This window comes from Prosopis cineraria, unplaced genomic scaffold (assembly GCF_029017545.1).
Source record: "Prosopis cineraria cultivar Desert tree isolate PC_DT_omini unplaced genomic scaffold, ASM2901754v1 PC6, whole genome shotgun sequence".
Lineage (NCBI taxonomy): Eukaryota > Viridiplantae > Streptophyta > Magnoliopsida > Fabales > Fabaceae > Prosopis > Prosopis cineraria.
This window is the reverse complement of record NW_026555337.1, coordinates 19682377-19708025: the sequence shown is the minus strand read 5'-3', so window position 1 is coordinate 19708025 and position 25649 is coordinate 19682377. Positions and strand designations below refer to the sequence as shown.

The following is a 25649-nucleotide window of genomic DNA, read 5'->3' as shown; positions in this document are numbered from 1 at the left end:
TTTATTTAGATATTTTATTATATTATATTGAAAATAAATAAAATCTAATGGCTAAATTAAATTACTAAGTTGAATCAAATCTTATAAAATAAATCCTAATTTAAATTAAATACGATTTCCACTAGTTTGTCTAAATAACCCATGCAGCAGAGCAAAATATCAATGCTCATGACTCAAGTTTAATGCTGATTTTATCATTAGTTGTAAATATTAATTTTAAAAAATTAAATTTCATTAATCTCATCTAAAAATTTAATAAATTTTCACCTCTATTAAATAAACATATTTTAAAAAATAAAATACTCTAACATTTAATAACATTTTTAATATTTAATAAGAACAAATTAAAAGAGTAAAGATAAACACAATAATAATTCAATTCTCTTATAAATATATGACTAACATAAATAATACTCCCCTTTGCTTTATAAATATGAAAAAGCTGAAGAAGGAGAATATTGCTTTATTATCGTTCTATGCCTCAAATTAAATTACACAAATATGAGATTAGGAACACTGGATGAAGCAACTCCACTTGAGGCTGTTAATCACCTAGAGACTTGACTCGACCCTTGGTCAAGATTTTGCACTGACTGGAGGATTTTATTGTTCAGTCCATGAATTTTCACGTTGGTATGTTAATTATTTTTTTTTTTTGTGTCAAACATTAAGTATTTTATTTATCAATAAACTAAGAAATATTTATATAATAAGCAATTTGAAATATTGCAAGAGATATCTTGCGATGATAGATACCCATAATAAATTTCTAAATTTTAATTTTAAATAGAATTATAGAAAGTAGAAAACATCGGGATCACCGAAAGCTTTCAATTATGCGACAGCGATTTCTCTAAAAATTCATGAAGCTTAGCTGACCGATGGTATTCTGCATCGTCAGCTTTTTGTTAAAGCAAAGCCGTGTTCCCACTCTTTTAAAGTATAGAAATTAAAGGTCGTTACTTTTTTTAATATAACTAGCTTGAATTCCGCGTTGCATGAATTTGACATAAGAGTACAGTATTACACGATGTAGATTGAAATAATCTTTTCAAACACTTTTTAATCAATCATGTTGAACATGTTAAATAATCTGGAAAAACAATTAGCATGAGTTAATGAAATACAATAAATTTATTCATGGGAAATTAAATCTCAAATGGCTGACAAATAATAAAGAAGTCAATTTTATATTATAATTTATTATAATATTTTTTAATTTTACTTATCTAGGTCTCTTGATAGCTTGATCGCTTTCTTGAAAGAACCATGCAACCTCACTTTCTTGGTGCTCACTGTTCTCCTGTCAAATTGTACGTTATGTTGCGATTAATTAACGATTAAGGATTATTTTGTTTTTGAACAAGAGAATTAAAAATTCAGATCAAACTTAAAAAATTTAGAACCAAATTTAATAAAATAATTATTTTTAAATGTTCGAATCTATTTGGGCTCAACCAAATTCAGGCCAAATCCAAACTCTGAATGTCCAAATGAAAAATTATTTTTTAAAAAAATATACTATCATATACTCCCTCCATTAAAAATATAAGGCATTTTTTGAAGTGTTTGATGTTAAAAAATGTAAAGTATTTTTACTCTTTCAAGGTGTAATCATTGTCTTTTTTTTCAAAATTTTCCTATTAATAATGACTTTATATTTATTATAAGGTGTTTAATAGAGGTAAATATGAATAATAAGATTAGTTTGAAAGTAGGTAATTACTTTATTAGTGGGTGAAATTCAGTTAAAAATGCCTTATATTTTTAAACGGAGGGAGTATTAAATATTAATTATTCTTTAAATTTTAGTTCATTTTATGTCAAGAGACCAATAATTTGAGTATATTATACAGATATTTTTAAAAATTAAAAATTTTCATTTTTTATATTTTAATTTTCAAAATATTTCAAAATATTTAAAATATATTTTAATATTGATTTTTAAACTTTAAGACTCCAATTTTTAAAATGACTCTTATACAATTTTTTAAATATCCCAAAATATATTTTATATTTTTATAATATAAAAATAATTAATTTCAAACTAAAATTTAATTTTTTTAAAAGAATTAAAATTAGAAATTTCAACATTTGGGCCGGATGGAAGCTCAAAGATTTAGTGCTTATTGACTAATTAGGCTTAAAGTGGTCCAAAGTAAGCTTGGCCGCTCAAATTAAGGTCTCTGCCAACCCTTAATTGATTCCCATCACATTTAAATTTTGCGTGTGGGTCAGGTTGTGATGCTCACTTTTACAGAATTTTCTTTTGCAAAATTAAAATGAAATCCATATAATTTTCACTTTCTGAAGGCTGGGCTCAGTATGGGCGGATTAGTTGCGCACTACTTTTTACTTTTAAAATTGATTCTCAAATCCACTCATCTTTAAGTACTTTTGTAGTTTTTTTTAATTTTTATTCTGGCCACAAAAAAGGTTTTTTTTTTCTTATATTGTATCAAGGAAGTCTAGTTTCTATTTTAGTTACAAAAAGATAGCATTGATCAGCTGCGTCAAACATGTTTATAGAATTAAATATGGACACATGAAATTAAATTACTACTTCTCGGGAAGAATCTTCTGTGTGATGCCATGAATAGAATTAAAATGAAAAAAGATTGTCACAAAGAATTAAGAAAAATAAAAATAAGTTTAATAATATAACATCATTTTATATCTTTATTTTGAACATAATAAAAATAAACCTGGGCAAAAAAAACATAATAAAAATGAACAAGATAAAATTTAGGAGACGTACTTTATTGAACTATCATTAATCATATTTTATTCAAATGCATTAACTAATTAAATATCTATGATACATTCCCTTCATCATTCATTTTTATTTATTTATTTATTTCCAGCTACAATCACACTGCACGAGCCCGTCGCGTCTTTGTACAATTGCGGCAATTAGCAGTTCTCATAGAAGGCAGGCCAATTGAGAGTGGATATATCTGGACAAGTTTTCCATGACACTTTAAATTTGTGTCTGTGTCTTATTTTTGAAGAACTTTTGTGTTTTTGCGTTTTCATTGCATTGAAAATGGCCAAACCTTACTTAAATAGTCCTAAACTTATAACAAAGGCTTAAAGTTTAAGCCTGTTGTCATAAATCTGAGCAAACCTAAAATAAACATTTAAAAAATAGGCTTTGAAGAGCTTTCACTATATTTCAAGCTTATTAAAATTATTAACAAAGTTCAATCATTCAATCAGAAAAATATAAATTAAAATATAATAATATAAATTAAATGCGTTTAATATATAAATACAATACAATATATATATAATTAAATAAAAAGGCTTAAATAGGCCAAAATAATACTCCCTCCATTTAAAAATTTAAAATATTTTTTGAGGAGTTGAATGTTAAAAAATGTAATGCATTTTTTATTCTTTGAGACGTAATCATTGCCTTTTTTTTAAAGTGCTCTTATTGATAATTAACTTTATATTTATTGTAGGATGTTTAATGGAAGTAAATATAAAAAGATATAGTTAGTTTGAAATATGTAACTTTTTTATTAGAGATGAAATTCGATTAAAAATATCTTATATTTTTTAATGGAAGGAATTTTAGTTAGAAATATTACAATAAATATTTATAACAAAGGCTTAAAGTTTAAGCCTGTCATAAATCTGAGCAAACCTAAAATAGGCATTTAAAAAGGTTTAAAAAATAGGCTTTGAAAAGCTTTCACTAAATTTCAAGCTTATTTAAATTATTAATAAGTTCAATCATTCAACTAAAAAAATATTAATTAATATATAATAATAATAAATTAAATGCATTTAATACATAAATACATTACATTGTGTGTGTGTGTGAGATTAAATAAAAAGCTTAAATAGGCCGAGCATAAAAGGAAGGTTATGACGTTATGTAATGTGAAAACAAGTAAAAATAATAAAAAAAAATGCTATATCTTAACTCAAGATAAAATCAAACACATTACTTGATGGGGAGAGTATTGCAAAGATATTATATTTTAACTCAATTTTAGTGTTTGAGTTTATAAATCCTTCTTCTATATTTTATATTAATTGACATTAAATTGCCCAACTTGCCTGATGTGAGACTTTTTTTTTTTTTCCATGAAAATATCATACATCATTATTAAAAACATCCATTTTGTGATGGATTTTACCCTAATTTTGAGACGGAATTGTCGTTACAAATGTAGCTTGGGACGGAACCTTCCGTCACTATTTTGCTGGTCGTAAATTGTTTGCGATGGAATTTAAAATTCCGCTCATACCATGACAATATAATAACAATAAATATCTTCTTAATGAAACCAATAATAAATTTCTAAATTTTTAATAGAAAGTAGAACATTTATAAGTCACATGAAAGATAATTTATTCAGTACCTAAACACACACATGCTAACTTATAAGATGATTTCATTGATTTAATTGTTTTGGACAGCCTTTCAATTATGTATGCAACAACGATTTCTCTGAAACTTCAAGGTGTGATAATTGCAATCACCGAAAGCAAACAGGTCACAGAATAAAGTTTCTTATTTGGCAGCTTTGCTGACTGATGAACAAGTATTCCCATTTAATTGACATGTCAATAATATAAGACCTGTGCTATAATATTGTCTAATAATTACATGTTTTTATCCCTAAGCTTTTTTTTAATGAGCTACTCGTAAACTATGAGTGATATTTTTGTTATTTTTCTAGTTGATATGGAAAAAGCCATTTTGATATACGGTACACGCACACGTGATTTGATTGGAATTGAAAGGAGCATAGCTGAATATGTAAATATTTTTTTAATACTTTTAAACCATTTTAACCATATTACTGTAGTAAATAAGATAGAGAAAAAATATTAATTTTAATTTTATTTAAAAAGTTTTACTATTTTCTATATTTATCTTTAACTTATTACTCTTATTAAATATTAAGAAGAAAAATTATTAAACATAATTGTTCTTATCCCTATTAGAGGATAAATTTAAAAATTCATTAAATTTTAAAATAAAGTTAATAAAATTTAAATTTTTTAATAAAATATGTTAAAAATAATTTGTAAATAAAATATGAAAAAATATAACTTACTTTTCTATGCACACGCGTCTGTCAGTTGATAAGAATTGAAAGGAGTAGTGTGGATAATAATGAAAATTACAATTCAGTATACATATAATCCCAAATTTACTACCTCATTTATTACCTACCGCCGTTTCGTTTCATGCATGGAAGTGGGAGAATGACAATTAAATTTAAAATAATTTTTTAAAAAAATTAGTTACAAATTAAATTAATTTTCAATTAAAAAGTTTACAAATTCAAGATTTCAATTGCAATTTCAGATAAAAGACATTAAAGTTTCAAATGTAGAATTTAGTTTATATTTAAGATTATTTTTTATTATTATTTAAATTAATATTTATAATTTATTTTTTAATTTTTTTGTGAATGTGGTTAATTTTACTTCCCCTGTCAAAAAATATAATATATTTTTTTGAGGGTTGGATATTAAAAAATATAAGGCATTTTAAATCTTTTTAATTATTAAAAATTGCCTTTTTAAAAAAGTATTCTTATTAAATAAATATTTTATATTTCCTTCATTAAAATGTAAGACATTTTTAATCAAATATCACCCCAATAGAGTAGTACTTACTTTCAACTAACCTTATCTTTCCATATAATTACTCCTATTAAACACCATACAATAATATAAAGTCATTATTAATAGGGACACTTAAAAAAAAGACAATGATTACACCTCAAAAATAAAAAATGCCTTATATTTTTAAACATATAACTCCTCAAAAAATACCTTACATTTTTAAACGAATGGAGTATTTCTTTTAGGTGAAACATTCTATTAAATAGGAGTAAATATAAAAAATAAAATTAATTAAAAATAAGTAATTATTTTATTATAAATAAATTTAATTAAAAATATTTTGTATTTTTGAGCCGTGCGAGTATGTATTAGAACCTAACTGATCTCTCTTTATTTAGACTTAAATACTCAAATTATTTATTTTTTTAAATTAAAACATATATATTCTTTATATATTATTTATTTCAAGACAATATTTTATTATTAACATTATTAATATATTAAAATGTATTTATTTTAATTTAATTGAATAAAAATGTACATAATTCGTTTTTAAACATTATAATTAAATGTGCGTATTTTACTCGGGTCTGCTCAAAGTATCTGGCCGTGCACGACAGATGATTTCGGTGCCTTTTCTTTTCCCATTTATCTTCACAGCTGTTTACAACTATTTCCTGCATTCCATAGTATTCTAGTGTAGTACATATTTTTGCCGTTGATATATGAATTTTTGTGTATTATTATTCCATATTTTATTATTAATATTATTATCATATCAAAATTTACTTATTTTAATTTAATTAAATAAAAATATATTAATATATAAAAATAGGTACATAATTTTTTTAAAAAAGTTGTAATTAAATGAGTGTATCATTGTTCTAGTACAGTACAGTATTTTTACGGATGATATATGAATTTTGTGAGAATATATTTTTAATTCTTTAATTTTATATAAAGTTTTTATTCAATTATTTAATTTTAAAATATTTTTTTAATTCTTTAATCCTAATATTGTTAGATTTAAATGATTATTTTTTGTATCAATTATTGTCATTTTTTAAAAAATTAAATTTAATATGTTGATATTTGAACATTTTCGTAGATATTTAAAAATTTAATGTAAAAATTTATTGAAATAAAAAACATCTTATAAAGTTAAGAGATTAAAATGAGATGTGTAAAGTTAAATAATTAAATGTATATTTTTTATTATTTATTTCATAACAAAATTTTATTATTACTATTATTATCACATTAAAATTTATTTATTTTAATTTAATTAAATAAAAATATATTAATATAAAAAACAAGTACATAATTTTTTTTTAAAAATGTAATTAAATGCGTGTATTTTACGCGTGGGTCTGCTGAGGCCGCGCATGACAGATGATTGTACCTTTTCTCTTCCCATTCATCTTTACAGCTGTTTCCTATGTTCCTCACTTCCAAGAATTTTCATGCAAAGTGAAATCATAGCTACAGGCTAGCTATTTTTATTTACATAGCAACCTATCTAGCAGTGGTTCGGGGGAAAAAAAAACTGTCTAGCTAAAAAAAAAAAATCTACCATTAAATTTGCTCTCGATATTCCAGAAAAGAATGAACTCTAGTGTAGTATATTTCTTATGCCTAATAAAAAAAGGAACTCAACTTTGTAGTATAATTCTTTAGAAAATTCAAACATGGTAGCTACTAAATTTCCAGTCTCCACCCAATTAATAGTACGTTGCAATTAATTCCCACTTGTTAGTATGATTGATCAACATGTCTTGACCTTATACGGATTCGTTTTTACAGCCCTTGTGCTTCGTTATTTCTGAGAACATTCTTGGAAATGATTCATACTCTATATAATCAATTAGTGTTTCGTTACTTTTCTAACAGCCCTTCATTATTCTCTGCCTTCCATTTTCATCCTTTCCAGACGATACGATCCAGACGCTGAAAAGCAAATCCACCCTCCTCCTTTCTTCCTCTTAGCTGCTTCGCTTCGAGCTTCTTCAGACTTCACTGTAAGCCTATTCATTCAGATCTTTATCATTTCCTTCTTCCAAAGGGTCACTTAAACATTATTGTTTTCTGTTTCCAGCACACAAGCTAGACATCATGACAGGACGAGCATTAACCTCTTCTTCCTTCCAATATCATTTCGCGCATGATGTCTTTCTCAATTTTAGAGGTGAAGATACTCGTCATGGTTTCACTGGAAGTCTATATCATGCTCTAGCTCAAAGGGAGTTCACACCTTTTTCGATGATGAGGAAATAAGAAAAGGCGATGAAATTGCTCCAAGACTTGACAGAGCAATTGAAGAATCTAGGATGGCCATTTGCGTGTTTTCTAAGGGCTATGCTTCCTCAACATTTTGCCTCAACGAACTCGTTAAGATCCATCAGTGTATTAAGGAAAATGGACGACTAGTTTGGCCCATCTTTTATCATGTGGATCCTTCTGAAGTACGACATCAAAAAGGAAATTACGAACAAGCATTGACTATGCATAAACAGAATTTAAAGGCTAATGAAGAGAAGGTGCAAAGTTGGAAGCTTGCATTGCGTGAAGTAGCTAATATTTCTGGCACACATCTCACTCCTGGGTAATTCTCACAACTGATATTCCTATTTTTCTTCTTCTTCTTCTTTTTTTTTTTCTTGATACAAAAAGAGCAGCAAAGTAGCTGCTTATGCCAATAGAGTCATGCTACAGTAAATTACGAGATTCAGGGGAATCACTAACAAGATGAAATCCAGGCCACGTGTAGAGAGCTTTTTGGGCTAGTCTAGCTAGCTAGCTTTATTACAATTTTTTTTTTTTGCATATGAAGCAAGAACTTAATTAGATTTGACATAGATTTTTGTACTTTCCAGGCATGGTTATGAATATGAAATCATTGAAGGTATTGTGAAAGAAATATCTCGCATAATCAATAGGGCTCCTTTACATGTCGCTGAATATCCAGTTGGATTAGATACTCGTTTGCAAAAAGTAAACTCTCTATTGCAATTTGAGTCTCGTGATGAGGTCATTATGGTAGGAATTTACGGAATCGGGGGATCAGGTAAAACAACATTAGCACGGATTGTGTATAACTCAATAGCAGATAATTTTGCAGATTTGTGCTTTCTCTGTGATATCAAAGAAAATTCAAGGAAATTTGGGTTAGAAGGAATGCAAAAGAGAATGCTTTCAAAGATTTTAGGAGTGGACATAGAAATTGATGATGTTAATGAAGGAGTTGCAATAATTAAAGAGAGACTCAGACAAAAGAGAATTTTGTTGATTCTTGATAATGTTGATGAGCTAGAGCAATTACAAAAATTTGCTGGCCATAGTAGTTGGTTTGGTTCTGGGAGTAGGATCATTATAACAACAAGGGACAAACATTTACTCATGAGACATGGGGTTGAAAGCAAATATGAGATGGAGGCACTCACTGATAACGAATCTCTTCAATTATTAAGTTGGAATGCCTTCAATAGTACACAAGTTGATCCAAGTTACATAGAAGTTGTGGATCGTGTGATACACTATGCCCATGGTCTTCCATTGGCCCTTGAATTAATAGGCTCTCACTTGTTTGGTATGGGTATAAAGGAGTGGCAATCTGCTATAGATGTGTATGAGCGAATTCCTCATAAAGACATTCAACGAATACTACAAGTAAGCTATGATGGCTTAACTGAAGCTGAAAAGGATATTTTTCTTGACATTGCTTGTTTCTATAAAGGATGTTGGTTGGAAAAAGTCATAGATATGGTGAAATATGCTCATGGTTTTGATCCACATCATGGTATTCAAGTATTGACAGACAAATGCCTCATAAAAAATGAATATGATCGTGTTGATATCCATGACTTGATACAAGATATGGGAAGAGAAATTGTTCGTCAAGAATCACGACAGGAGCCTGGAAAACGTAGTAGATTATGGTCCCATGAAGATATCATGCATGTTTTGGAAGAAAATACAGTAAGTAAAACTAATCTAAATGATATACATTGGGATTTTGATTTTTGTTTCCACTATTTCTTGATGACAACGTTACTGATGAGCTTTTGCATTTTTTTTTGTTCCTTATGTGAAATTATTAACTCATCCTCTTGATTAAAAATTGTTCAATCAAATGTAATGTTTTCTGAAAACAAGAAAAAAATTAAAAAACAATTTTCAGACGTTTTTATTTATTTGTTCTTTAAAAAATAAAAATAAGAACAATTTTAAAAAAATTAAATCCAAAATACTTATTCAAACGATTTTTTTTATTTTTAGAAACAAAAATAATTTTTGAAAACTGAAACTAAACAAGCCTCTACTTTCTTTTCTTTTCTAGCCAAAGATAAGGTTTACTGTTATTTTCTTCATGTTACCTATTATGCTTTTAACTTTGGAAGTGCATGCTTATAGTTTGAATGAATGATTAAGACAAATATAATGATGATGCTAAATGGAATGGTCTTCGAGAAAACTTATAAAGGAATAAAACTTTATAACTAGTAACACTGACAGGACCTATTTTTTGATGTTTAATTTGTTCCTCTATTTGAAATGTCACACTTGTTTTGATTTCAATTAGGAAAATATTTTTCTTTGTTTTGCAATATGTCACAATAGTTGTATTCATTTAACAGTAAGATTTTTATTGGCTTGATTAGGTAAAAAAATCGTAAACTTGAAATCATAATTAAAGAATGCGTCCTAAAACAGAGAGCTAAATACAACAAATGGTCTTTGTTAAAATTAGAAAAATACCAAAAAAAAAGGAGAAGAAGCTAAAAGTCAAATATCTAATAATGAATGGCTTTTGATTTATATAAATTTTGGTTTTGTTTTGTAACAGTATGAAAATTTTGATTAGGACTTCATTATTATTTTCCTCTTTGTTTATTGATTTTGTTTTCCACTGCTTCATGATTTTGAGGAACTGCGAGTAACAATAATTGGGATATGGTTTTTCTTTTCTTCATAATCTTATTGTTCCTTGCATAATTTCTTTAATTTTGGTGGCATCAATATTTATGAGATTAATTTTCCCCCTCATAAGTTGTTCCTGTTTTAGAGAATAACACATTAAATATATATTATATAGATAGATAAACTTTCCCCCCTGTTTTTGCCTTATAATTTTATTGTTCTTTTCACCATTTTTTTTGAAGGAATCACTGTTCATGAAATTTACATTTATTTTCCTTATTTTCTATTAAGCCGTTAACTTACGCCATATATTTCCATGAATTGCATGAGTATTATTTCTTTTCGACTTTTAGTTTCTGGTCTTGGTCCTCTCACACTGTTATTGTACTTTAATCTTTTTACTTTAATACAATATTTTTTCAAAAAAATTGAAATCAAGACTATGTTGGATGAAATGGTTTTTGAGATTTTTTTTTTAAAGTACCATGTCAACAAAGATTTACTTGATCAATGAATAACATTATGTCGTGTTTTTAACCACGTGTTTTTAATTTCTATTAAGAAGATAATCCTTCCTCCGAAGGATAATGACATTAAAGTCTCAAAACAATAAATTTTTGATACCTAGGTCCTAAACAAGTATTTTTGTAAAATTAAATGTAAATATGTATTTAGACAGTTATAAATTCAAGAGTTTTAATTATTAACAAGATATTTAAATTTCAAATATAACTTTCAATTTGGAATTAGGATTTCTATTTACAACTATTTGAATAAATATCTACAACTTATTTTTCAGAAAATTTTGTGAGAGACCTAACTGTTTTAAATTATCTATTTTGAGACTTTATATTGTCACTCTCCCTTTCCTGTCTATTGTTTTATCGGACTAAAATCAAAATCTGATGAAATCATAGGAACTAATGATTGTATTTTTCCTTAATGTTATCAGCAGTCATTTAACGATTGATTTATGTTGGCTTAGAAATGAATATATAAAATTGAAATTATATTAAAGAATTCATAAAAAAGAAAAGACAAGTGTGTAGCTAACGATGTATGATTTTTATTATTTGCCATGTTTAGGATGTCGCTGATAATTTGTTAGGACAATTTTTTATTCCCTATTCTAATTTTATCATCTATTTATTTGCTTTGCTTGAAGGGGACAAATAACGTTAGGATCATAGCTTCAGAAAATGTTTCCCAATATAAAGAAGTGAGTTGGGACGGAAAAGCCTTGGAGAAAATGAAAAATCTCAAAATTCTTAGTTTAAAGAATTTAAAGTTTTCAGAAGGCCCCAAATATCTGCCTGACAGTTTAAAAGTGCTAGAATGGGGAGAATATCCTTCATCATCTCTGCCACACAACTTTCATGCAAGGGAACTTTTTGTAATGAATGTGCCACATAGTCTTTTAAAGTCAGTGGAATTTAAGGTAAGGACCTCATCTTATGTGTATTTATTTGGATATAAGTAGCCCTTTATTTGATGATTGTTGATTTCTTTAATTAGACAATTTTTTATGGTTTTATCTTCTGCAGACGGCCTTGAATCTAAGTGTTTTGAATCTTCAAGGATGCCAAAATATTACACAAATACCTGATTTATCTGGCATCTCAAATTTAAAGGAATTAAATCTTTGGGGATGCATGAATTTAATTGCCATTGATGATTCGGTTGGAGAATTAGAAAGACTTGAAATCTTGGATGTGTATGGATGTGCCAAACTTGAAACCATTCCCCGTTGTACCAAGTCACTATATCTTAAATTCCTTGATCTTGGGAATTGCTCAAGCTTGAAGTACTTTCCAGAAATACTACCAAAAGCGCCACTAATAGAAGTGACTATGCGGGGTAGTGGGATAGAAAAACTGCCTGCATGCATAAAAGAATGCACGTCTTTGGAGGAACTTTGGCTACAAGAGTGCGAGCATCTGCAAGAAGTGGAAGGGATTCCACCAAACCTGAAAGTGTTGTACGCAAACGATTGCATATCGTTGAGTTAGAGTCGAGAAACTTATTGTTGAGTAAGGTCATTAATTTTTCTATCTTTGGAATTTCTTTTTTTATATTTACACATCCATTAATTATTTATGAGACTCTCCTATACTCTCTCTCTCTCTCTCTCTCTCTCTCTCACACACACATTTCTTTTGTTTAACCGAAGTAATTGGGGCTGGAATAAGCAAAGATGGGGTTTATCGTGCCAAAGAAGTCGTCATGTCGGGATCAAGCATCCCAGAATAGTTGGATGTCTGTAAAAAAGGAGGATCTATTTCTTTTTGGTTTCGTTACTCCTTTCCACCTCTTTGTTTTTGTGCTCTTCTCAATGCAAGTTCTTATCTTCGTCATTTCAATTTTAAGATGAGCTTGAATGGAATGCCATTACCGTATCGCCGCGGCGCCATATTGAAAAAGAATTCCCGAAGTAAAGAGGACTATGTGTTTCTATGTGTACTGGAAGGGGTCCAACTTTATGAAGGAGACGTGAACTTAAAGATGGTGTGTGGAATTATGTGCAGATTTCAATGTGGGACTATTATCCGGATTGGCCTGGTATAAAGGAGAGTGGAATTTATATGATAAGAGAACATTGTAACATGGAAGATATCCGATTCACTATTCCCTTAAATTTGGATTCCCTGAATATTGATCAAGGTACGTATGCTATTTATAAATAGATTAATTGCATTAAAATTTTATGTTACTTGACTAAAGCACTTCATTTCTTTTTTCTAAGTGAACATTTAAAATTAAATCAAATATTCTGAAATGAAGGGAGTGCACTATGTGTAAGAAGTTTATATATATATATATATATATATTTATTTTATACCTTCAAAGTTGGGGAAAATTCACAGATTAAATTACTTTGTAAATTTCATTATATTATAGTTTGTCTCAATAATCGTCATTGTAGGTGATATATGAATTCTATTTAGTTACATTATATTACTCAAACATGTCAGTAGTCCATATTCTAACTACATGTGCATCTATTGTTTGAGGAAAGGTATGACAAGAGAAATCACACACGTCAATATTTATTCTTAAATAATAATTAAATTAAATAAATTTATTTAATCATTAAGAATAATTATAAAATGAATAGATTTGAATTAGATATGATGATGCTATCAGTTTTTAGGGTGGGAGAGGTGAGAAGGGCAATAGTAATTTTGTAATAATTTGTAATAATATTACATGTGTGTGTATATATATATATATATAGTATGTATATATCATCTCATTTTATTCTTGACCCCACAATGGGGGTCCAAAAAAATGAATTTAGAGTGGCTAAAGATGGCTTGGAAAGCCACCGGGAGCCATTCCACTCTCGTTTGAAAAATTTTCTCAAACAATGATATAAAACTTTTAGTTATTTTGTTCCATTCCATTTCATAAAAAAAAAATTCACAAACAAGGCTAAATTACAAATTGAGAGTCGAAGTTACAAATTCTTGTAAATATTCAAATAATACTGATATATTATTTTTCAAATTTAAAAATTAAGATTTGTGTGCCCTATTAAAATTAGGAAAGAGAGTTGCACATGCAAGAAAAAAAATTGCAAATTTGTCTCCCAATTTGATATTTTGTAACTTTATCTCCCAAGTTTACAATTTTCTCATGTTGAATTTGTAATGTATTTTCCTCATTTTAATATGGAACATAAAATCTTAAGGATTAAATTTGAAAATAATCATGACGTCATTTGAATACTTCTAAGAATTTGCGACTTTGTCTTCCAAATTTATAATTTCATCGTCTTAGATTTGCAGATCACATTTTTTGATTTTAATAGACAACACAAATCTTAATGATTAAATTTTAAAAGTAACTTGTTATTATTTGAACACTTATAGAGATTTGCAACTTTGTTTTTGTGTTATTGAATTTGTAACTCATTTTCTTAATCTTAAAATTGAAAACAAATTACATTATATATGAAAATACCAATTAAGGATTTAAGGGGTTTACTTTAAACTCTAAAATTTGTTGGGACTTTAATAAAATAATCCCTTTGACACTTATATGTCATTCCCCTTAGATATGCATAACCGTATCAACTGGAACTAAAACTAAATAAAATTACAACAAAATCATTTAATATCCCCCCTTACTCACATATAACATTAAACAAAGTTCTTGGACTTAAAACTCAACTTTGTTTTTATACTTATTGTTAAAACAGAGGAAGCATCAGTGATGAGAATAGAATGGATAACCTTAAAGAGAACACCTATAGAGTTTATTGAATAAGATCTCTTAGTTAATAATATTTCTAAAAGCTTGGTTAATAATAGAGTTTAACAATGTCGTGTAATCCATGTACATAACTAAAACACACCTGATAGAATAAGATTTGTTATTGTTGTTGTATTAAAACTCAATTTATGTGTTTCGATGAATAAAAAAAAACTCAATTTATTGTCATAGTGCAAACAATACAATATCCATATGGATACAGACTTAATTATGCTTTATTGTACCCTTGCATGTTTAAAGATCTATCTTACCTTGAATTGCAATGTTTTTTTTTTTTTTTGGTATATGAATGCGGAACTTCATTCAAAAGTGAATAAAGTACATCAATGCCTCATAATGATAGGGTATGATTGTAATTGTATTAAAATGCAGGCTCATAAAATAATAAAACTTGGGATGCATTGGTATTGATTTATTGTTGTGTTCAGGCTCCAATTTGTACATTTTCATTCCTTGTCACCTGAGTTTTACAAAAACAAAATCTTTATATCTTTATAAATAGATTTGGTTGCACATATAGGAGCCTTACTTGAGATTATTTATACAAAAATATATTTTAAATCTAAACTTAAATCTGACCCAATCAAGTAGTTAAATAAAAAAGTTATTTTTTGTAAGTTTAGTCTCATACTTTTTCTTTGTATATTTATATATTTTAATATAATACTGATTGAAGGTTTTATTCAATAAATTGCAAATTGATAAATCTAGACATTGATCACTACAATAGCACAAAACATGTTAGAAGAGAAGGGAGGGAGAGTAGGGGTGGGAATAGCCTAGGTCATGTCAAGCTTTGACTAAACATGCTTGAGCATGTGACATAGGTCTCATGCCTGAGCCTCGGCCTGAGTTTGTGATAACCTTGGATAGGTCTGAAGCTTTTTTAAAGGGCTACTTCATATGTAAGCCTTTTAAAAAAGCTTTGGATTTAAGCCTTAAAGGATTTGAGCCTACCCAAGCCACTACATTTTTATGTAAGCTTTAAAGCTCATATATTTTAGATTGAAATAGGCTTAAAGGCTTAAAACCTATTTAAAGCCTACATATAATTAAAATAAAATTAAAAATTATAATAAATCTAAATAAACACATATTTTAAAGACTTACACCTAAAATTTAGCAACAATTCAATGCAACTAAAATGAAATTAACCAACAATAATAAGTGAGCAACAATACAACCCAACAAATAAAGGACAATAGCACTAATCAAAACTTCAATATAATCTCCTCTTATTCGGATGGCTCCTACACAATAAAATAATAAATTAAAAATAAATAACTAGCTCAGCAAAAGTTCAATCAACAATGCAACAAGTATCAAATGAAATAAATTTTTACCTTTTGTTTTCTCTTCAACCCATATTTGTGGCAAAACCAATCCCCACCACAAATAAGAACTTCAATAGATTCATCATTCAATCTACCATGATATTAATCAATCACCCTTCCCCTAGCATTAAATGTGAATTTTGATGCCATAGTTGAGATAGGGATAACTAATATATTAACTGCCATATTTGATAAAACTTTAAACTTTACATTATTGTTCTTCCACCACTCCAAGGCACAAAAATATGAAGAATTAGGAGTTGGAATATAAGGATTATGCATAATTGGGCCAAGTTTGTAGTAGATTTAACCAATGCTTAGTAAAAAAGACCACCGATGGATGATGACAATTTTGCCTCAGTAAGCTCATATTTATTTACGCACACTCATAATTGATTTTTCTTATCATCACTTTCATATTGTTCCTATTGGTAATCATGTTCCTATTAGGTCTACTGTGACCATGAGATTTAACTATGATCTCATTAAGCTCTTTTTGAATCTATTACAATCCTTAGGATCTAACTGCTATAATCCTTTTCTAGGAGACTTAAGACATAAAGATAAGTTGTCAAATAATTTTGCCTCTTTTTAGTCAGGAAACTATACTGATTATTCTCTAAGACTAATTTTTGATACTTTTGTTATCCTCCTAGGCCTTGTTTATTCTTTTTAGCCTATCCTAGACTCTCTTAAACTTTAGCTTTTTCATTCTTCAATTATGAACACTTTCTTGCGATTTTGTTCTGAAAAAAAAAATTTAAGCTACAATTTGGTCCCTAAGAAACTTTTTATCTTTTCAGGGGACCTCTAAGACTCATGACTACTTGGGTTTTGTAGCTTGCTAGATTCAGGCATATTATTGAGTTTCTAGGTCAAAATTTGAGATGTTAGAGAAGATCCCTGGGAGAAAATAAAACTAGAATTTAGTTGTACATATAACTGCATCATTAAACATAAATCTGTTCATTTGTAGCTTCTTTCCAAAAGAATTTGGTTTGGTTTAATTGTTGATTTTTTATTTTTTTTACAAACCAATATTGATGAAATTGTTTTAATTAATCTTTTGTGACATATGACACATTATGAAACTAGATAGCTGGAGTGGTTGTGACGATGATGCTTAATTTATATACATGTAATTTTTGAAAAATTTAACAGAGTATTAGTTATGCATACCTACACACATGCATTGACACCCACCTATACTGTTCAAGCTACATATATATATATATATTATTTATCCTTAGTGAACTTTAAAATGCACAAGGATCCATTTTTACCACAAGGAAATAGAAAAATATTTTGAAAAGATAAAGGAAAAGGAATGGAAATTAAATTAAGATTATCATTCATTTACAAGAAAAATAAATTATCATTATAATTTTAGTCATTTGTCCATATTATGTTGTATTGGATTTCAGTATAAGTAACATGTTTCATAGGAATAACTGCCATGTGAGAATTATCAATGGCCATCACATTCTTTCTTACAAAGTCAGTTACTCAAACAAAAAGAAAAAAAGAGTATGTGATATAAGAATTTGTTACACAAACTTGAAATCTTTATAATGTACACCATATGTCTTAACTAACTACTTTTCTTGTAGAATTTATGGAAGATTTTGCTAAAAATCTGGAAACAGAGTATAATTTGTCAACAAGTAGCTTCAGAGATTGGGTTGAATGTATGCAGGAAGAAAGCATCCCAGAATGGTTTCACAAGCGTACCAAAGGACAATCTGTTTCTTTTTGGTTTCGTAACAACTTCCCAACTCTCTGTGGTGGTGTTCTTCTTAATCTCGACTGTGATCTTTCGGATGAATTTTTAGTCTTCATAGGGGGAGAACTTCGGAGACATTATCACATATTGAAAATTGGTAATACAGCCTTTTATGGTATGAACAAGTTCTCCTTTTATAATGCGCATGGCAGGGAACAAGCAATTCAAGAAGGTGAGTGGAATTATGTAAATATCTATGTGGCAGATGCAAAAGAGAGCGGAATCTATGTAACCGAACAACAATATAACAAGGAAGATATCCGATTCACCGATCCTTATGTGGATGCCATGGCTGGTAACCAAGGTAATGCTTCTCTCCCCATATTTTTTTATTTTAATTTATATTAATATAATTTTTGAAAATTCAATGCAGTGATCATATATATATGTCCGTCAAGGTTTCTGTCTGTTTAGTGTTAAGCTTAAACAAAATGAGTGAGGATGTTAATTTTATTCATTTGCACTCTTGAGAAAAACACTATCTTTATTTTAGTCATTTATTCATTGTTCACCGTGTCTATTTTTGGGATCCATGGCCATTTTCCTTTGGAATAACAGTTAAAGTTAGTATCATCAACAATAAGTGAATTTTTAATTTACATCAAGTTTGTTATAGAAAAAATCATTTGATATATATATGTATATATAAGCCAGGATTTTTCTATATATATAAACTTATTTCTATCAATCTTCTTTGGATCGAAATCAAAATTATGATGTTCAAGTTGTATTTGAAATTACATAATGTTTTATCATCCATGACTTAACTACCATTTTTATTTGTAGATGATACAAATTTCATTTTGTTGGAATATTCTTGACAAGTTGTGTGTATTCTTTTTATATTCCGTAAAAGAGGATCCTGATATTTCTTTTAAAAAGTGAATTTCCCGTAAATCAATTTCATGTTTATTCTTTGTGTGTGTGTACATTTATTTATTTACTTTCGTACATCAAGAAAAATTGAGCCTTCATTCAAAAGTGAACCTACACCCCCCTCACCTTCATTCAATTTCATGCAATTGTTTTGGGTATCAATAGGGGAACTTCATTCAAAAGTAAACGAAGTACATTAGTGCTTCATAATGATAAAGGTATGATTGTAATTATATTAAATGCAGACTAATAACATAATAAAATTGGGATGCATTAGTGTGGGTAGTATAATTGTTGTTTTATTGTTAATTACTAATTAGGCTCCAATCTGTGGATTTTCATTTCTCGTCACTTGAGTATTACAAAAACAAAATCGTTCGTACCTTTACAAATAGATTTTAGATGCATATATAGGTGCATCACTTGAGATAATTTACACAAAAACAAATTTTAGGTCCAAATATTGGTTCTTGCAGTTTCTTTTTTTAAGTTCAATTGCCTTTTTTTCAGTTTGTTAGAAAACCAATACTGATGAAATTTTGTTTTAATTAATTCTATATTCCCACAGTGTTCTTTAATTTAACTGGATGTTTACTCTGTTGTGTTGCATGAAATAGTTGAAAATGTTATATTATTCAAGTGTGAGTAAATTTAAACTGATGAAGAAAGTGTCTAATTGAATAAAGCTGAATTTAATAACTAATGTATGATAAAATAAAAGTATTCATAAACTTGATTCTTGAGATTTTAAGTGTGTACTCCACTGTTCTTCACCCATTTATTCTCACCTTATTTTCTGTAGTGAAATAAAAATTAAGATCTTCAAATTGCATTTGAAATTATATAATGTTATAAAATCCATGGCTTAACTAACGTCGTTATTTGTATATGATACCAATTCCACTTTCTTCGAATATTCTTGACAAGTTGTGTGTGTTTCAGTTTATATTCTTTAAAAGTGGAATATGATATTTCTTTTGAAAGGTAAATTTCTGATAAATCAATTTCATGCTTATTCTTTGTATATTTATTTATTTTGCTACATCATTATCTCTTTCTCGCCATCTTCTCTCTGATAAAAGCCAATGCTTTAGTTTTAGCTTTGTCCTATATAAATTGCAACCCCAAGTACACTCCAGGATCCACCACTTCATTAATCCTCAACCATTCACAAACTTGTGGCTTCTTCATTTGGTACATTTGTATATAAAAAAAAACTAGATTTATCTAGGTTTGCCTATTGACCTAATGCACTACCATATACCTCAAAAATAGATCTCAACATTTCACAGTTTTTTTATTTGTCCTTAAAAAGAACAGAGAATCATTTGCAAAAAAAGAAAATAAGAAAAGAAAAGAAAACAGTAATATCATTTTTAACACATGATTCCTAAACATATTAGGCAATACCTCAACAGCAATTATGAACATTTAAGGAGACAAGGAGTCCCCTCGTCTTACTCCCCTACTAGGTGTAATATTTGCTAGTTTCTTACCAGACAGATTTATACTGTACTTCATTGATTCAATGCATCACATAATTCACTTGATCCCCACTTCAGCAAATCCCATTTTGAAAAGAACTTCTCTCAAAAAATCCCATTTAACCCTATGTTATGCCTTGCTCATATCCTATAGATCCACACCTTCCTCCAAATACTTCCTGAGAACTTCAAACAACATATTAATTACCCACTTCCTCCGAGGAAAATTGATAAAATTGACCTATACTTTTAAAGCTATATATATATATATATATATATAGATTATTTATCCTTAGTGATGAACTTTAAAATGCACAAGGATCCATTTTTTCCTCAAAGAAATAGAAAAATATTTTGAAAAGATAAAGGAAAAGGGATGGAAATTAAATTAAGATTCTTATTCATTTACAAGAAAAATAAACTATCATTATAATTTTAGTCATTTGTCCATATTATGTCTACTTGTATTGGATTTCAGCAAGTCAATTATGATTTGAGTAACATGTTTCATAGGAATAACTGCCATGTGAGAATTATCAACCACCATCACATTCTTTCTCATGAAGTCTGTTACGCAAAAAAAAAAAAAAAAAAGTGATATAAGAGTTTGTTACAGAAACTTGAAATCTTGACAATGTAGACCATGTGTCTTAACTAACTACTTTTCTTGTAGAATGTATGGAACGTTTGGCTGAACATCTGGAAACGGTGTTTAATTTGTCAAAAAGGAGCTCCAGAGATTGGGTTGAATGTATGCGGGAAGAAAGCATCCCAGAATGGTTTCACAAGCGTACCAAAGGACCATCTATTTCTTTTTGGTTTCGTAACAACTTCCCAACTCTCTGTGGTGGTGCTCTTCTTAATCCCGACTATAATCTTCAGCACCAACTTACAGTCTTCATAAATAAAGAAAAATTTTGGAATGGATATGGTTCCTTCTTGAGAGTTGGTTCCTTATTGAAAGTTGGTAACACAGCTGTGTATGGTCTAAAATTGGCCTCCTTTGATGAGATAAAAATGGGACGAGCATTTCGAGAAGGTGAGTGGAATTATGTACAGATCAATTTGGTGGAAGCAAAACAGAGTGGAATTTGTGTCACTGAACTGCAATATAACAAGGAAGACATCCGATTCACCGATCCTTATATGGATGCCATGGTTGATAACCAAGGTAATGCTTTTCTCCCCATTCTTTTTTATTTAATTTAGATTAATATAATTTCTAAAAATTCAGTGGAGTGATCATATATTATGTCTGACAAGGTTTTTGTCTGTTTAGTGTTAAGCTTAAACAAAATGGGTGAGCATGTTAATTTTATTCATTCACACTCTTGAGAAAAACACTATCTTTATTTCAGCCATTTATCCATTGTGCATCATGTGTTTTTTGGGATCTATATCAATTCTGAATTATTAACATTTTCCTTTGGAATAACCAACTAAATTAGTACAGTCGACAATAATTGAAATTTTAACTTACACCAAGTTTGTTGTAGAAAAAATCATGTGATTTATATAAGCTAGGCTTTCTCTGTGTGTGTACGCGCGCGCGCGCTTGTGCGTGAGCGTGAGCTTATTTCTATCAATCTTCTTAGGAACGAAATCAAAATCATGATGGTCAAGTGGTATTTGAAATTACATAATGTTATATCATCCATGGCTTAGCTAACACCGCTATTTGTAGGTGATATGAATGCCCTTTTTTTGAAATATTTCCTGAAACAAGTGGTGTGTGGGTGTATTTTGTTTATATTTTTTTTTTTAAAGTGGAAGTCGATATTTCTGTTAAAAAGTGAATTTTCCGTATAAATCAATTTCATACTTACTCTTTGTATATTTATCTATTTTTTATTTTACTACATCAAGAAAATTTGAGCCTTTAATTTTACTGAGTTTAATCTCATATTTATCTTCTCTGTATATTTATCTATTTAATATTATACAGATTAAAGAATTTATTCAATAAATTGCAAATTGATAAATATACTCAATTCACTACAATAACTCAAAACATGTTATATGCAATTAACTGCACAGAAGAGGAAGGGAGAAATCAATATGGGGCAAGTTTGGAGGAGAATCGAACAATGCTTAATAAAAAAAGACCGCTGATAGAGGATGACAATTTTGCCTCAGTAAGCTCATATTTACACACAAACACAAATTGATTTGTCTTATTTCACTTCATATTGTTCCTATATATTGGTAACCACGTTTCAATTTTGGACATTTTACTTTCAGAGCTCAACTCACTTCAGAGGCACAAAAAGGAGAGGAAGTAGCTCAACAAATCAGGAGAAAAACAATGCAAACTTAATTGAAATCAATACTTCCAATGCTACCGAAACCATTGGCATTCGAGGTAACACATTAATTGTCATCCCAGCAAAGTGCAATTATTTACTTTATGGCATTAAAATAAATATATTATATTCATTAACATCACATAAATGCTTTTGAAAATAAAATCATAATGTTTCTTTAGAGTAGTTATTAAATGAATAATATATTTATTTTAATGTCATAATTAACAATCTTACATCATTAAATTAAATAAATAATTAAAACGAACGCATGTGATTGAATATGAAGACAGGGTATTGAGAAAGGGCACGAAGACAATCCAAATTCACTACACAAGGGAAGGATATAAATGTTTCATACAAAATTTCAATATAAAAAAAAATCTAGGATTTATCTAAAAAATCCCGATCCACCTCCCTCTTTTTCCCACTTTTTCTCATTTTCCCCAAAATATTTTTACATTCTACCAAACAAGATGTTATTTTGTTTTTGGATGTCAAATTTTCAACCACAGAAACATGTAATTTCATAAAGTCTTGATCAAATTCTAGAATGCCTTTGAGTGTACATGTGTGTATCCAAATTCATCTTTCATATTTTGAAAACAATAAAATTTAGTTCACTCATTTAACATAAACAGAACAAGAACACTCTGTTGGAAGTAAGAAGGACTTGTTTGGCAACACTCTACAGCTGCAGGTAATTAAACTCATTTGTTTTGAATTTTGAGACATTTATTATGTTTTTGGTGGACCAGTTTAAAAGACTTGTTGACTTTTCACAAATCTTGTGTAGAAAATTAAATACGAAAGCAAAATGCAAATAATAGATATTCAATCACCAAGTAGATCAAATGAAGAATTTCTTCATGCAAGGATGCCAGAAGAGAATGAGAAGGACAAGGGAATCAAGTGCCAGATGAATCCCATGCAACGTCTTTCTCTACTAACATATGCTGATAACTTCAATAGCATGACATTGTTGATTGATCCAGTGGTTTTGGGTAAGGATGACATGACTATCCTAGTTGAGCAAGAAGATTTGGAGAGGTTGCTGATGCGAAAGAGAGTTACCATACAGATGATGCATGTGTTCCTCATGTAAGTAATTTTTATAAATATCTGATCATTTCAACTCTTAGCATTGATGTGATTTCATTTTCATAGGTATCTTCATCGCCACTACACCTTATTGGATAAAAGCAAAAGATTTGGCTTCATTTGCCCGCTTCATATCCAAGATACTGGGAATGAAGAACAAACAAAGTTAGAGTATCTTCAGATTAGGTTGAGTAAAGGCAACCAAGAGTGCTACTTGGCACCATATGTTCACTCGTAAGAAACAAATTTAAATTATTGATTTATAATCTACTTTGCAATTGGATAATCAATTCAAATCTATATTTATGTATGTATATGTATATAATTTTATAGGGACCATTGGCAATTGATCATTCTTTGCCCGAAGTTGAACACAATTGTTTTTTTGTGCTCCACCCACAACGAACCTAGAAAGGAAATCAAGGAAACAATGAACACGTAAGTTATTTTTGCTTTTGTAATGTGTAAATTACTATTATACTATACAACATATAACTCTGTTCAAGCTTTTGATAATAGGGCTATGATGACATACCAAACCATGAAAGAGAAAAAGAAATCATACCCTGTGAAGGAGCCTAAATGGATAGTGCCCAAAGTAAGTAGTTCAATTTTTCCAGTGAGGTGGTCTTTGATTCTACAACTAATTAAATGTTCTTCTACTCTACAGAGTCGTAAGCAACCAATGCTTAGTGCTGAATGTGGATACTATATAATGTCACACATGGTCAATATCATCACTTTAGGTGCCACTGAGTTTTCTGTAGAGGTAACTATATTTTACTGAAATTGTTTTTATCATATACTTTGATATTAACAAGTTATGATTTGTTGGTTTTTAATACACAGATGTTCGACAATACAAATCCATTATCATCTGATGAATTAAAAGATGTTTGCACTCATTGGGCAAGAGGCTTTTTAGAAGTCGCGAACTTGTGAGTTCAAGCACTTGATATTAGGTTTAGGTTGAATTATTATTTTCGTAAAATTTTGTTAGATTACGTAGCTTCTCGAACTATTAAACTTTGGACGTTGCACAGGTCTAGGATGAATTAGTTGTGTTAGTTTGATCGGGCAACAACGAACTTAGTATAAACTTTAATCGGAAATAATAATATATCTGAGTGAAACTTTTTCTGGCTGGCTGCTTATTTTTGTTTTAATCAACGGGGAGGATGATGTAATAATCTGTGTTAAAAAAAAAAAACAAAAGAAAACCAGAGCACCACTTTCTACACTAGTTATGACTTGTGCTTTCCAGTTTCCACACCGTTCAACGGTTAAACCCATACTGATCTAGAAAGTACATTATCTACACCTTGTAAATTGGTTGGTTGCAAAACTTGGTATAGAAAGTGATTATTTTTTCACATCAAATCACTTTCGACACCAAGCAATTACTTGATGTAGAGGTAATAGAATCAGTGTTAAAAAAAAAAGAATTTAACCACCGTTAAATCCTCATTTTTTGACAGCAAATTAATTTAGATTTAGATAATTTGAATTCACTGAAAATTGCTTGATGCAGAAATTTTCATTCATATGATCTACATTACAATTCTCTCTCCTAACTTCTGTAATGGTTTCAATTTTTTTTTTTTTTTTAGCTGGGTAACCCAAGCTTCGTTTTACAATATTTAAATATTTTGGATCAAACAAAAGCATGGGTAATACCTTATTACTTTTGGATGAAATTTTCCGATCAAGTTGGTGTTGGTCAATCTTTGGTAAAGATTAACCCAACCGTGAGATTCGACTAGTTTTTCCAAATAAGATTTCAAGGCTCTTCCTATAATAGGACACATTTTGTACCCAAAAAATGGGACACAAATCATTATCATCGACATTAGTATGTGCTGTATAAATAAGAGTTAAATTCAAAGTTTATACAAGAAATAAAAAAAATTAGTGTGTGTTGTATTTAAATTTCAATTTAACATTTATTTATTGTTATTGTAACTTAAAAAAACATTACAGG

General features: G+C 28.8%; 2 protein-coding genes across 7 annotated transcripts; both read left to right on the top strand.

The window, feature by feature from the left end:
• The first annotated feature begins 7284 nt into the window (after positions 1-7284).
• On the top strand, positions 7285-12784 carry LOC129312772 (disease resistance protein Roq1-like). 2 transcript variants are annotated; one of them, XM_054955480.1, is made up of 6 exons: positions 7285-7613; positions 7691-8197; positions 8469-9570; positions 11678-11950; positions 12057-12548; positions 12680-12784. In XM_054955480.1, the coding sequence occupies exons 2-5, from the start codon at positions 7923-7925 to the stop codon at positions 12519-12521; spliced, it is 2115 nt and encodes a 704-aa protein (XP_054811455.1). In that variant the 5' UTR covers positions 7285-7613; positions 7691-7922; the 3' UTR covers positions 12522-12548; positions 12680-12784. The 2 variants fall into 2 exon arrangements, with proteins under 2 accessions (XP_054811455.1, XP_054811456.1); XM_054955481.1 differs by having other exon boundaries at positions 7285-8197.
• Positions 12785-13036: 252 nt separating this feature from the next.
• On the top strand, positions 13037-24817 carry LOC129312771 (uncharacterized). Of its 5 annotated transcripts, XM_054955476.1 has the most exons (13): positions 13040-13173; positions 17732-18001; positions 18110-18208; positions 20938-21435; positions 22302-22399; positions 22506-22626; positions 23209-23267; positions 23364-23668; positions 23735-23902; positions 24002-24106; positions 24188-24266; positions 24339-24437; positions 24518-24817. In XM_054955476.1, the coding sequence occupies exons 1-13, from the start codon at positions 13044-13046 to the stop codon at positions 24608-24610; spliced, it is 2124 nt and encodes a 707-aa protein (XP_054811451.1). In that variant the 5' UTR covers positions 13040-13043; the 3' UTR covers positions 24611-24817. The 5 variants fall into 5 exon arrangements, with proteins under 5 accessions (XP_054811452.1, XP_054811451.1, XP_054811450.1 ...); XM_054955477.1 differs by having other exon boundaries at positions 13037-13173; positions 17818-18208; XM_054955475.1 differs by having other exon boundaries at positions 17732-18208; positions 22305-22399.
• The last annotated feature ends 832 nt before the right edge of the window (positions 24818-25649 follow it).